General features: G+C 38.9%; 1 protein-coding gene across 1 annotated transcript; it reads left to right on the top strand.

The window, feature by feature from the left end:
• Nucleotides 1–7,665: 7,665 nt before the first annotated feature.
• Nucleotides 7,666–10,851, top strand: LOC105931955. Its single transcript, XM_012870890.3, has 5 exons — nucleotides 7,666–8,023; nucleotides 8,140–8,156; nucleotides 8,247–8,361; nucleotides 8,447–8,620; nucleotides 9,895–10,851. The coding sequence occupies exons 1-5, from the start codon at nucleotides 8,021–8,023 to the stop codon at nucleotides 10,507–10,509; spliced, it is 924 nt and encodes a 307-aa protein (XP_012726344.2). The 5' UTR covers nucleotides 7,666–8,020; the 3' UTR covers nucleotides 10,510–10,851.
• The last annotated feature ends 4,031 nt before the right edge of the window (nucleotides 10,852–14,882 follow it).

The raw sequence follows: 14,882 nt of genomic DNA, 5'->3' as shown, positions 1-14,882 counted from the left end.
TCCAGACCAGTACCACTTGTCCGAATGCGTTTGACCCTCTTATCGCTCGCTAATAACAGCTCTGACTTAAAACAATTAACATCCTAGGGGTTTAATAATAATCTTGATTGCTTTTAATCTGAAAGTTTTTTCCTAATCGCATCCGCCAATGTGTATGTTTCTAATGTGTGTTTTGTGTTTTAATTATGTGCAGGAAAATCTGATGTGAAATGCAGAAGGGGTGTCTGCCAACTCATCTTTGTTTCGTGTTGCGGTCCACTGAAGGTTATCCGATGCGTCTGTCTTTTCCCCCGCAATTAGTTGTCCATTTTCAGTCCTCATGTCTCAGTTCAACAGCACAACATCGTTCCAGGACAAGCGCTGTCCATGAATATTCTTTCTTCAATCGTTGTGTCTGAAACCACAAGGAATTCTGCCAGCATTTTGCCAATATGGATTTTGTCCAAAATCAAATTGTCCAATACAAGAATTGTCTATCTTCATCCGTAGTGTAGTGTAAATAAGTTGAAAAGAAAAAATCAAAACAAAAATTACAAGAAAACTGTCTCAAAACAAAATCAACCACATCGTTCCCTCTGAAACAAAATTATTCTTGAAGTTTTTCACCTTTACCCCAGATCTTGATACCTTAAAATTTATCCAAGCAAAATATTTTACAGACAGTTCAACCTCTTTGTATAAGTTCATTAATAAAAAGCATTTCTCTTAACCTTGTAGCATCACATTCCCCATTAAACCTCTATGCAGCTTCTGCAAAAATTACTGATTTTTTTTTTTTTTTTTTTCTAAATTTGATTAAAAACTGGATTAGGCAGGAGTCAAGTACATCACCTTTTTCTCCGTCCTCTGGACCACTGTGGCACCGCTTGGTACTAACTTGTCTCTGAGAATGCCTAAAAAGAGACTAAAATCTCTCCGTTAGCACATTCCAATTATATATGACCAGGTTTCCTTGCAAGAAAAAGCAGAAAACAGGATAGAAATGTTAATGTGAGTCAGTAGAGGGCAGCAGTGGGAAGGGGTACATGAACAATTTCCAAAGCCACCTTCTTACCTCTAGAAGGATACCGAATGCTGAATTGTACTATATAAATAAATTTGCCTTGTCTTGGCTAGAAGGTCTCAATATTACCTGCCATAAGTTTGTTAAAACTTAGCATAATTTGGTCACTTTTGTCAATCCCTGCATGTCCATTTTAGATCATGACTTCTTACCATACGGCCTGAAAGAGCTCACTTTCCAGAGACTTCTGTTGGAACAAGGTGGCTTTACAGTTTCATCTCACATCATCTGAAGGAAGTAACTCAGAGAAAAACAGTTCTGTTAGTGTATTAGGTGACAAAAGAAAACCTGGTCTTTCTAGTGTCTTGGTTCTTAACGTGATGTGTCTAAGTTCTTGGTTGGTCCAGGGGAGGTAGGAATCTCTTGTTCCTTTTCTTTCAGCGTTTTGTATTAATACTTCTCCTTTTCTTAAATTATCTGCCAAACAACCTTAAATATTTTCACTTCTTTGTCACTGGTGATGCAAAAATTAAAGCAAAGGAATCATTTAACAAAGAAATAATCAAAATACACAAAACAATAAAAACCCGAAAGTAAAAAGTCTCCCAAAGCGTGCATTATGTGTGTTCCAATATCTTATAGCATTCTTTTGATTTCTTTCTAGCTCTTTCGATCATGCAAACTTAGTTATTAATGCTTTTCAATCTTAAATGGTCAAGGGTGAAACTTTAAAGCAACCATTTTCTCTTTCAGGCTTTTGAGCTTCTAGTGTTTTTCTATACATGATAAGAGTTTTCCCCGTAATTCAGCACATTGAGAAGGCTACCCAAAAAAAAAAAAGAGATTAGAAGTAGAATCCCTTCACAAGCTGGCTTTATTTTATTTTCCCCTCTGACATAGTTTTCGTGCCCCCAGGCCAGAACACACAGACCCAACCTTGCCATAACATTCAGATGTTTACATCATGGTCAGATTTGTTTATCATATCTATTGTCCTGTTTCAGATTAAACTGACCCTCTGAGGCTTGCCTCTGCTCAGCATAACTAATAACATCAGATGCTTTTGTAACCGATGACATGCTTAATGTGGCCTTGTGATACCTTAACACTTCTCAAAATTTCTCATTAGCTGCATTCAAATCCCCAGTAAAAAGAAATAAAATAAATTAATACAGAACCCTTAGAAAAGCAACCATATTTAGTCCCATACAGTTTGTTTAAAGCACAGTTTGTCTCATCTATTTAAATCAAAAATCATGTATATCTTAGTGCTCTTAAATTCTTCTTTTTAGGCAGCTGTAAAATCCTTTTCTCCCAAACATTCTCCCATATGCTCCCCATATGCTGTTTGCCATTTTATTAATGTTCCAAAATTACAATATAAAAGCTTTTACTCTGTTATTATTTCAGCTGTCATGAATTCATTGACAAACACAAGCCAAACGCAATCTAATAGCATAACTGAATACAGCCCTAACGCCTCTGGTTGCTGTACTGCATATTTAAGCTCCAAACAACAAAAACTTTTATCCCCAGTCCCAAGTATTTCTTACAGCCCTGGGATATTTTCTGTTTAAGACACGTTAGCATATCTCAGTGTAACAATTTAATTTGGCCAGATATTTAATGTTAAAAAAAAACTTTGTTATTTAAATCTCTCTTTTACTTTTACCTTTTTGTTAACCTAGTCCATGCTTAAAATGTCATTTGAATTACGGAGCTGCAGTTCTCCCAAAACAAATGAACATTCTGAAACCATGAACATCACACAGACGAACGTTTAGTTACATACGATACACAAATACATACATTTACATACAAAGATGACATTCAGACAGACAAACACGTGCAGGCCTGCTTTTTCTGACTGTCTTAAATAGTTCTATGTTTTTCATAGTTTTTAAACGTCTATAGCAACGCCGAAAGATGTATTTTCAACATGTTAAGTTCCCGCTTAGTTTAAAAGTGGAGAGCTTGCGCTGGCTACGACCCCCGAATGTTTCGTCCAAACACGGTTTTACTCTTCAGCCCCGCAAGGATACAACTCTGTGTCTCGCAGACACCTGGACGCTTACCCCTTTTTGAAAGTTATACGTTGCATTTAATAGTTACGAACAATTTTATCCACAACGGAAGTCCCAGTCGGTCCCCACGTAAACGCTTCCCCGGTGCAACGCCCTTTTAGTTCCGTTTCCGTTTCCTTTTTATTTTTTATTTTATTAAAAACTTTCGCTTTTCTTTTTCTTATTAATCCAACTGCCCCGACCAACTGGTTGCACTTTGAACACCCCCCTGCGCCAAAAACCCCCAAAACAAAACAAAACACAAATACATTTATCTGTAACCTCACTTACACACAAAGACCCATTTGCACACACACACACAGACACACTCAATATCCGCGGATCCAAGCAGTCTCTCCCCCACTCACTCTGACTCAATAATCTCATTTCAACAGACACAATATATTGTACAAGACATGACGAAGGCAACAATATCAGACAGACAGCTTGCGCGCAAACTTTCAACATTCTGTTCACATATGCTGAAGCCGTCTCCCCTGCCCAACGTGTAGTGTCATTTAAAAAGGCCAGAATCCGTACTTACTGGATAAAAAATGTCCTCAATGTGCTCCAAAGTTGCCGTGCCACTGGGGCCAAAGGAGCAGCTGTTCCTAGTACGTCAGTTCCAGCAGAGACTTCAACCGCATGTACCTCTTGTGGTTCCAGGTATGCTGATAAGCCAGTCCTCACATCCCCAATAGCCAATACATACCTGCTTAAAGTCTCCACGAATGCTTTGATCCAAAGGTGCGCCCCTTTTCTGGGATCAGGGAACATGTGTCTCAGATGAACGTTGTCAGCACATGAAAGAGGGCTGTAAACAGCTGCATTCACCTGTCCTGTAGCACTGTGAGTCTGAAACAATGGCAGTTGCACACTTTGTTTTGTTGCAGGTAAAGAAAAATCAGTTTCGCTAGAATGCAGGTTACATCTGGGTCTTACGTCACAGCTTATCTGTCCCCCACATAACACCATACCAGGCACCTGCACCGAAGGGTCTGATGAAGTCACCACACTCCTGGCCTTGGATAACAGTTCTCCCTTATCACCATGCAGATTGTTTTGCATAGTTGTGTACTTACCTTCTTGTTTGAAAGAAGATGATTCCCTTACCCCTTGCAGATTTTCACTCTCTTGTTGTTTGTCGAGGCCTCAGAAGCACATGCTGAAATACAGTTCAGTTAGTTTTATCAAGCCTGCTATTTTGATTTCCTCTTTTTGGTATTTTTCTCGAGCAAACTCACCTGCATCAACCGTTTCTACTTGTGCTTGGGCTAGTCTATTTTTTAACATTTGCAAAAAGTAAGTGCACATTTCGGCCTCTGGTGGTGACCCTTCTGTATCACCAAAACCCCGTCTCTCCTCATTTTTTCACACCACTCCTCAAATTGTTTTAAATGGTTTTCAGCATCTTTGTGTGGGAAGTTTGCCATTATGCTCCCTTTTCCTGTCTCCAGCAGTGTTCCTAAAGAACCCCCCTGGAGCTCATTTTCTGCCTGATTCTCAGCCATTCCAGCATTCACACGTCTTGGCCAACCTGCTGGGACAGCGTCCTGTCCCCGGTCCAATGAGAGCTTATTTTTTATCTCTCAGACACCAAAACTTATTATGTTCCTATATGCCTTATAATTGTGTTTTTGCACGGCAGTTTCAATGAGCCAGTGTACTCAGGAAGAGCCGGTCATATGTCACCTGAACAGGTGCACCCATACCCTTCACTTCCACGGCTCAATGTAGTAACGTGTCTCACACACACACACACACACACACATACACTCACACTCTCTGGCCAATCTTTAGTTAACTCAGTACGTACCTCCGGTCCTGCTGGTTGTGTGTGCGTCCACTGGCTTTTTTCTCTTTCTATATTCGTCTGTAATCGGGGTTTTAACAAAACGTCAAACCACCGCATTCATACTATTGTGTATTAGCCAGGTCGTACGCGCTCGTTTTTCGAAAAAGGCTGCTTTTATATTACCGCAAAAACGACTTTTAGGTTCGTCCTCGCGGAAAATAAGGGAGCTCTAAACCCACAATTTCTAGGCTACACAATGTTTAAGAAGCCACGCGTACAGGCGTGTCTGTCAGAATGGCCGCTTTTATGCTACGCACAGAGGAACACGTATTTTCCTCTGTGCCTAACAAGGGGACCTTTTAAACCCTAAATTCTCAAGGTGCACAGTATTTTCGGAACCCTGGCCAAGGGTTCCCGGACTCTCACCTCTGTGACCGCACGCAAATCCCAAATTCTCATCGACACGTTTGCAAACAATTATCCTCAAACCTTTCTCTGCCTTTAGAAATACAAAAAGTCGGCCCTCCAGGAAGAAAAAGACACTAGGAGATGAATGAAATCTCCTTACCTTTTTTGCGGCCGCGGGCTGTGTGTGTTTTTCTTCCGGAATGACGTCCTGGCCGGAAAACGGAAGGTGGTATGCCGCCTTTTGGGTCCGGGTGGAAACACCATTTTGTTACTGTTTCACCGTGCCGTGACTACGGTGAAGCACCCTCGGTGGACCCAGTTCGTTTTACCCAGTCAGGCGACTCCCACTTACTTTTTACCTTGAATGTAGGACGCATAAAACAGACAAGTATGCTTTTAGTTATATTTTATCTAAGTAAAGACAGAGAAATAGTTACAGTCACACCAGCGCTGATGGGCCCCTGATCGGCAGGAGGCCTCGAGTGCTCATTACACAAACATTATAAAGGGATCTCGGGACACACCCATACAAGGGCGGTACACATCCAAACTGTGACATCAGCAGGGAAGCTGCGTCACCTCCAGGGTGGTATCTGATCGATATGTGCCAATCTTTTGGGTCAGTGCCATCTAAGTGTGCCATGCAGTTCTGGGATAAACAGCTCGTTCCACTTGACCTTGTTGATATCCTAAGAAATTAATAATTCCATCTCCATTTCATTTTATGAAACAAAGAAATATTACTCCCTCATTCTATCAATTGTTCTGATCCCTTTCAGCCTTGTTAGATATAACTGATTATGTACTTTGATCAAACCAAAGCAACTTTAAGCAACTTAAAAGGGATATATCATGCTGCTTAATGCCTTCCGTTTCACATTTAATTCATTGAGTTGTGGTCTATATTTTAAGTGGAACTGCAATGCTTTGGTCTGAATTCCATGTTAATTTACCCCCACGGTCCCCCTTTTTACCCCTGCACTGGGGTGCATCTAAGAGCAACTTGTTTTGGTGCTGTCTCTTTAAATCTGAAGAAGGCACTTCAAACCCTGCTCTCCTCCAGATTGCAGAGCTTTCCATTCAACGCCGTTCAGCCATTTTTGTAGTACTCTGAGGGTCAGCATAATGAACAACCAAACATCTTGACTGATCCTTTTGTAGTTTCATCATCCTTCAGCTTGGACTACAAAATTGCTCAGAGAAATAAAAATGGCGGATTCGTGAGACTGGTAGGCTGGAAGTCCATGACCTTGTTTACCAGCTCCCCAGCATATAATGTAATTGTTAAAAAATAAATAGAGAAACATTAGGGTGATGAGAAGGAGGCCTTCCAACCTCAAACACTAACTTGAAGCTCACAAGCAACGATAAATAATCTTAATTGCTATTCTTAGGTACATACCTAAGAGGTAGATTAAATCTATATCAGTTTTCTTTGTGACCCTAGCGGGAAACAAGTGAGCTGCTAGAATGCAGGGGCAGTCACTTGTCCTCTTAGTTGACTCACAGTTGACTGGTGCATTTGGAAGATCAGCTGATTGGGATTGTGCAGCGCTCCAAAGCACCGTTTGTTGTTTAAAACGATATTAATAAATGACACTGGGGATACTGGTTACATCTGTGGGTAAGAATAGTGTGATAAATAATAGGATTTTGCATATTAATTGTCTCCAAGCACTTCAATCCACAAAAACTCACAATATAACAGAGGGAGGATTGGATCCTAATGACATGTTTACAGTGGTGTAACTAAGTGGCTCTGAGTTGAATCTTTGGTCATGAAAAACCAAACCAGCTCTGGTTGAGAACTGGAACCGCTAAGGTTCCTCGGAGTGCTTTTAAATCTTGGTCCAGGTCTGTTGGGTTTCTAAACTAGTCCCTCATACAGTATTTTAGTCCAAACACAATTGAGAAGGAAATTTTGTAAAAATTATGTTACATGCACTTTAATTCTCAGTGAATGAGGGTATCATAGAGCAAGGGTTGCCAAAGTTGGGGTCGGGACTTCACCACACACACACACACACACACACACCAGACTGGTGGTCAGAGGATCAGGGTCAGGACGCTGCTGGTGAGAGGGCTGGGAGCACCGAACCAATCCAGCAAAGATGAGTATAAGAAATACATGCTGGAGACTTTTTTAAGTAAGCTGATATCTTAATTCTAAATCAAAGATAAAACTAAAACGTGCCTTTAACTAAAATCTTACATGTTCTATCTGCATAGTCGGCTATTATTTTTTTCACTGGGAAAGTTTTGAAACTCAACTGTGAGGTGCTGATGGTTAACTGTGATATCACGTCTGTCTCCCTCAGCCAAACCGGCGCGTTTCCGCTTTTTTCGAGTGCGCCCCCTGCTGTCGGGAAGTCTGAACAACAACTCTTAATCCATCGCTTGACTTTTGGCAGCAGAGGTGTGGAAATGTTTCGTAGTCGAGCAGAGGCTGTTTTGTGCGAGCAGAGACCGTTTTGTACGGATCCCTTCCGTAGTATTGTACTCGGGGGCAATTTATAAATGATATTTTGAGTGCAACGTTTGAAGACAGTTTGCAAAACAAGTTTTTTTTGTGTGAAACATATTTTTTTGTGTGCAACGTTTTGGCAGGAAACTAAACCCATACTAAATATTTATCCACTTTTACAGGCGTCTTGTGACGCCTGTAAAAGTTGATTTTTTTATTTTTATTTTGAGGCGTTGCCTTAAGGGAAAGTTTCTCTGTGCTTTCGGTTTCCTTCTTACGCTGCAGCCATGGTGAGTAGCAGCTTTCCTTTGCTGTCTGCTTTATGTTCTGATGTATACTTGTTTTCCACATGGGAGCGAAACACCGACTTGACCGTCTCTCTTTCCTCTGTTTAATTCACCTGTAGGATATGGAACGTGTCAGGTGAGTGTACCGATCACATTAAAAAAAAACATCTGCGTCATGATGCGTTTACGGTCGACAAAATAAACAGCTCCCTCTGTGTCGTTTCAGACAAGAACAATTTCTGAAAATTCAACAAGATTTCAAAACAAATGCCTTCAAGATCATCAAGGAGATGGTTGATTGGTGCAATAAGACTATCGGAAGTAAACACCTGGTGGACGAGGTGGGTAAAAAGCTGAGGCTAGTCGTACAGTTTTAGGGAGGTTAGGTTATTGTTCGTGTCTTGTTTTTGTTTATTTCCTCAACAGATACTTCAGAGCATCTTCTTTCTGGGAAAAATCAACAAAGTGCCCTTCTCTCCGGAGGAAATTATCCCTGAGAAGGAGCTGCTCAGTCAGCTGAAGGAGAAATACAGCAGGCCATTCCAGTGCTATGAGACTCAGGTTCCCAGGCGGAGCCCATTCTCCTGTGTTCTGGACATGGTAAGCTATTAAGTATGCGTTAGACGTCAATAACACGTCTGTTAACTGTATTAAATGTTTTTTACACAATACTAATCAACCATAACCAAATCAAACCGTTTCAATAAGTATAAAAGTTAGTATTAAATAGATTCCAGCACACATATTCCAAAAGCAGGTTGTATGTCATATTCTGAACTACTTTGTACAGAAAAAACTTAAAGAAATGTAAACTCACTTTACATCCCTTATTATTGCTATCTCCAACATGTCCTAATCATAGTTTTATTTTGGTAGTAAAGCCAATCAGCTCCAGAAAGAAGAGTCTAATTGAATAAAAAAAAAAAAACATTAACATTTGGCGCAACAACACTTCTGGTCAGGCGTTTATATCTATGGCATAAATACTAAATACTAATTTGAGTCATTGTTTCTACACATCTAGGAAAACCCATTTAAATGTGTGTTAATAATGAAGGTCCTGCTGGAAAACAACAATCTAGCTGTTGATTTGAGATTAAGCAGAAAAATTTGAAGCCATTTTTTCTCTTTTATTTTTAATTCTATCCACATTACGCAACACAGCCGTACTACAGGCAGCAGCACACCCTCAGCACAATGCTGCTACCGCCATGTTTGACCTCTGATGCAGTTTTATTAATGTTCGAAAAATCATGATGACTCATCAAAACACTTCCTCCTGTCTGAGTGGCCTGTTGGCCCAATCTTTGTCTGTCCTGACCATTTAAGTCTTCTTGAGAGGGAATCTGGCTTTTAGATGTGGGCAGCGGCACATTTCAGAGGATCTTAGACATGTCCATGTTGGAGCAGGGGCGTCTGTCCAGGAAGAATCAGAAAGGAAATGCAGATGAAAACAAAAACCATAAACAATACTGATCAGGAGAAAAGCTGGGCTTAATATTAATCATATTGAACATTTGTGGACTATATTAAAAAGCTGTGCATGTACCACATACTCATAAATTCTACCTTTTTTGTTAGAACTCATTTGAGGGGTATGTTATATTATCATTCAACCTTGAAAATATTGTTCCCCCTAGAATTACCCCCCATGAATGTTATTCATGCGGGCGATGTGTGCATGTAAATATCTGACCAGACCTGTGTGTGTACGATACATGTCTTATTTATAAGACATGTATCGTAATGATGTAGGAGATGCTGGAGTACATTATGTTGGATGATTGTTTTGTATTATCATTTTTTTCAAGTTCAAAACAAAACACTAGTGGTGTAAATTCACTCACTGGATGCATTCTTAACATTGTTTCCAGGTTGTCCTGCGGCAGGGTCCTGAAAACGAAAACCAGATCAAACAGATTCTGAGCGATCTGGTCAAACGTTTGAAACCAGGTTTCCTGGTCTCCTCCACTATCTGCGTCTCTAAGTCCAACAAGTCAAGCAAGCAATATGGAGTCTCCATGTCCACCAATGGTCCCAATGCTGGCAGAATTGTGATCGCTGCCTCCTGTTTGAGCTCTTACTGGGACGATTTTATAGCTGGCGCAGTGATGACCTACTATCCTGAGAAGACCAAGAAGCAGTACTTCGATGGAACCATCAGACTACCTGCAGGCGTCACATGCAAAGCATATAGCATCAACAATGGGTCTGAGATGGAGCCCTGCAAATCATGTGGGAATCTCTTTGGCTTACACACGACGTGTAACAAAGAGTGGCCCTATGGGAATTGTGCTGAAGTTGAGAGTCTGAGCAACCTGTTTAAAAAAGATTCAGAAACCAAACAGCAATCCGCACCAACATCTGACACCTGCACGCCAGAGAACAGAGAGAAGGCCAGACAGGCTACTCTGAAGGTGCTCCAGAAAACCCTGAAAATGATCCAGTTTAACAAATGGAGCGGTGAATTTTACAGAGCATCAGTCTAATTGTCCCAGAGAGAGGGCTGATATTGTTTAATGCCAGTCTTTAGACACAAGTTATGTGATTCTTTGTTGATCAAAAACGCTTTTCTTCAATGTTTCATCATGTGTTCCTCTCTCTGTCATCAAAAATTCAACCAAGCATACTATATCATCTTGTACTGTTGTTGTTGTGCTATTAAAATATGTTACTGCTAACAAAAATTATTCATGAATTCAGTGCTAAAATGTATAATAAAAATATGTCTTTTTGTGGCAGCGTAAGGTAAACTTACTTATGGACGGGTTTTGTTGTCATGAAGGATGCAAACATAAGCACATTCAAAATAAACTTCTATTTGCGCCATCTTCCAGAGGTCTGTTTGTTCAATACCACAAATATAGAGAAAATAGGAAGCAATTCCCAGAATAAGCCTTTGTTAACAGATGGAGACATTTCTGTGTTTGAGCCCAGCTCAGGTTTTATGATCATGTTGGATAAAAATTTCTAAGTTTAGATCTCTTATAAATGTAAAAAAAATAAAATAAGAAATTTAAACAGTGGAACAAGTATACACATCTTGACTAAACAAATACCAGTTTTATCATAGTCCTCTATGGGCCATCCAGATATAGTTTAGATACTGTTTCAATCATAATGCTCACTAGGAGCATATTTAGATGTTATAGATTTTTCACTGATTAATTCTAGTATAGATGTATTGAACACGATATATTTTAACAAACCTCTCAAAGCTGTCCAAAATGATGCAAAAGGACTTTCAAAGACAAAGCAAACAGAATTACGCTGACTTACAGGATGATAAAGGATGGGGAACAAAAACTTGCTGAAAACAAGCTAAATATTCATTATCCTTAAGTATATATTGACTGTTTACACCGCTGAGTCAGTTCTGATCCAAGAGACCTGAGGATAAACGTATGCCGTCTTCAGTAAAATAGTTAGTCCTCCTGGAAAAACTGTGAAACAGAATGTCTGGGTCTGGAGCACAGAATGACATAATAAGGAGCCCAAATCCCCTTAACCCCTTATATGGAGCAGCACACCGTACTTAAAATATTTCATAACAAAACGCGACACACTTTCTACAAACAGATACATCATCAGTTGTCCCTGATTTTATATCAGGGGCAGTTTTTATTTTGACAATATAGTTGTCTATACAGGGTGTCAAAGTCAGGAGAATGGCACAATCGCTGAAAAAAGGTTTTCCTGTCAGTTGCTACCTGGACAAGTTTTCTATTGGTTATTTGCATGTCCAGTCAATGGAGGAGAACTGGGCACAAGACTTGCCTCCAAACCGATCAAAACTGGTTTATTTCCCAAAATGAATGTTTAATTCATTTTTGACTAGCAGTTCTTAGTAAATCTGTATGAAACGACTGTACAATTTTCACTTATATTGTATTTGCGTTATATGTGGCAAACTATTTGATGATCTTTTTTTTAAAAAAGTCTTCATAACTTGTTAATTATTTTCTTTCTATATAATAATAATAATAATAATAATAATAATAATAATAATAATAATAATAATAATAATATTACACACATTTTAAACGTGTTTTTAAAAATAACTTTTTTGTCATTTTAACTTTAATAATACTTAAAGTTTTAATAAAGTTTTAAAGATTTAATAATTTAGTTGCTGTTGCGTAAATCCCACTCCAAGAACGGACAGAGCGTCCAGCAGATCATGTGCAGAGTAATTTAACTGAGAGATGCGGCGCCGATCATGTGGGCAAAAAAAATTCCGATGGCGTTTACATCATAAAAAGGGAACATTAACGTTCAGAGACGAAATGTGATCTAAGAATGATTGCGAATATATCCCTGGAGAAATAAAATGAAAACACCACCACGATACTAACAGTACACAGTATTCAGAGCGTCATTTTCAGTTTTCCAACTAGGGGGAAGTCATTGAAGGCATCAGAGCTGTGATTGGCTGATGATCAGATGAGCCGTTCCAGCAGCAGTGTTTTGGTGGTGGAGTCGCTGCTCTGAGGCGGACATTTTATTATCTGGTTATTTCCTTTAGCTGAAGCTCTGCTGATTCTACGGAGGAATGATCTGTCTCTTAAAGGGGAGTTACTCTAAACTGTGGTATGTACTGAAACAGCCTTAACTTAACGCAGCTGACGCAGCAGCTTAATCGGACGGCTTGGTTCTTATGGAAAACTACTGCTTTTATCACATTCATGTTACTTTCGTTTTCCATCTGAAATTTCATTCGTTAATATTTCCCTTTCACAAAAAAAGAAGAAAAAACAACAACTACAACCTGTTTATACTAAGAACGATATAACTTTTAGAACTAACAAGTTTAAAGAAAGGTTATATTACAGTACATCGTCATTAGGCGAGAGGCGGGGCACAGCCTGGCCAAGTCCCCTAATTTATCTTCTTTTTTATTTCTATCTTTTAAAGTAGACTTTTAACATAGTATTGTTGTTCTTGTAGATTTTAATTATTTTCATATATGTTTAAATAAATAGATGTTATAATTAAATATAATATATGAAATGTAATAGATTTAAATATAATTAGATGTTAATTTCTTTTTAATTACCATTTAATTTCTCCTACCCTTCTTTCCAACTCTATTTTGGAGTATAATGACATGATGTAGTAAGTAGTGGTGACTGCTGAATAAAAAATCTTTCGGTGGTCTGGGGGGCGCTAGAGAGTGGTATTACAGCACTATAGTCTATTTACTGACACTCACCTGCTCCTGGATTTTTAAGTCTGGCCAGTCCAGTCTAAATTACTTTGTCCACTTTTGTTCCTCCTACGAAAACCTGTTGAAACTATTATGGAGTAAATAATTCATTGAATTTTCTTTCACTGACACCATTCTCTCCTGTCTTGTTGTTGTTGAGGTCTGACTCTTGTGTTTGCATTCACATGTTTGAGTGACACTGGTGCCTGCACATTTAAGCTGCCAGGGGCTTGACTTTGGTTGACAGGAATAAGTAATTAATCAGATTGGATGAAGAATGACAAAAAGTGCAGATTGGCCACATACACAAAGAGCTATGCACTGAGGCAAATCTTAAATTAACCAATTGGAGACCAGCAGGAAGTCAAATAGAAGCTAGGAGTGTAAGCTAGAACTACAGGTGCAAGGTTCCAAATACAGATTCACTTCCATACAGAAAGCCCCTATTGTTATTTTCAGCTGCCACATTATACATGTCGTATTAAATAATACTACATATACTTTATTCTATCTGTAATACCGTATCCATCGGTTGTGCTGTTCTTTTTACATCTCTCTTGAAGACGTTTTATCATTCTCTCCCTTTTATCTCCTCTTTCTTTCACCTTTTCTCCTTTTTTTCTTGTTTTTCCTGTGTTTATCTGTAAGAATCATAGCATTTTTGGATTACTTTGAAATGCTCAAACTAGGATTTTTGGTAAAGATAAAGAATGAATATATATATATATATATATATATATATATATATATATATATATATATATATATATATATATATATATATATATATAAAATTAACTATCTATTTTTGTGTTTGTTCTTTAGGTGACAAAGAGTGAGAATGGCGTTGGCTACATCCAGCAGGAGGTATCTACAGGGAAAAATGTCTCTTTGTTTTAAATTAAGTGAATGCTACCTTTGTTTGTAGCATTCACTACCAGCATTCACTACCAGGGTCTCCTACGACCAAGGTTGTAGGAGACCCTGGTAGTGAATTTTTAAAGATTTTTAAAGATTTAGAAATCAGCACGCAGTAAATTACATTAATTAATAGCATAATCTGATGGGTCATTTTATCCCCTCAGTGGATTTATTTATTTTAGTTCTGGTACCATCTAAATAGGATGTTTCATATAAATCATGCATTAATTCATACCTACCCTGAGGAGAATTTATTTTATTTCTCAGTATGTCATGTGGTTTCTTGTTGACAGCTTAAACTTTGACGTTTAGCCTGAGATTTAAAGTTGTACTGATCAGAACGTGCTGGCTGAGTAGGTGGAAATTATCAATCAGAATCTTCCATTTGTATGAATTCAACAGATATGAAAAATGAACATTTGTGAACTTGGGTTTGTGACAACGATGGCGCTCCTGTGGGTCTCCTGCTGGTTTAGAGACTCAGAACCGTTGCTCAGTTTGCTGTGCCTCTGGCCGGCTCTGTTGTTTAGTCACAGTAAACAGAATCTAAAGACATCGTTGTGTGCTTAAAGCCCGATTGCTGTTATGAATGTTGTGCCTGTGAATAGATAGTCTGTGGCTTCACATAAACCCTGCCACTGCTGCTTATTCAGTAAGCATTTTGATTTTTTTTTCTTTTTCCAGTGCCCCAAAGTCAATTGATAAGCTCAAGTTAGAGGAGTTGTTGACCGCAAG

This window comes from Fundulus heteroclitus, chromosome 13 (genome assembly GCF_011125445.2).
Source record: "Fundulus heteroclitus isolate FHET01 chromosome 13, MU-UCD_Fhet_4.1, whole genome shotgun sequence".
Lineage (NCBI taxonomy): Eukaryota > Metazoa > Chordata > Actinopteri > Cyprinodontiformes > Fundulidae > Fundulus > Fundulus heteroclitus.
This window is presented reverse-complemented; position numbering and strand designations above follow the sequence as displayed.

Bases quoted from the DNA above. Each gene is read 5' to 3' on its own strand.
- LOC105931955 (XM_012870890.3), top strand. The intron at 8,362-8,446 runs GTGGGTAAAAAG...TTTCCTCAACAG, and splicing joins GTAAACACCTGGTGGACGAG to ATACTTCAGAGCATCTTCTT. The intron at 8,621-9,894 runs GTAAGCTATTAA...CATTGTTTCCAG, and splicing joins TCTCCTGTGTTCTGGACATG to GTTGTCCTGCGGCAGGGTCC.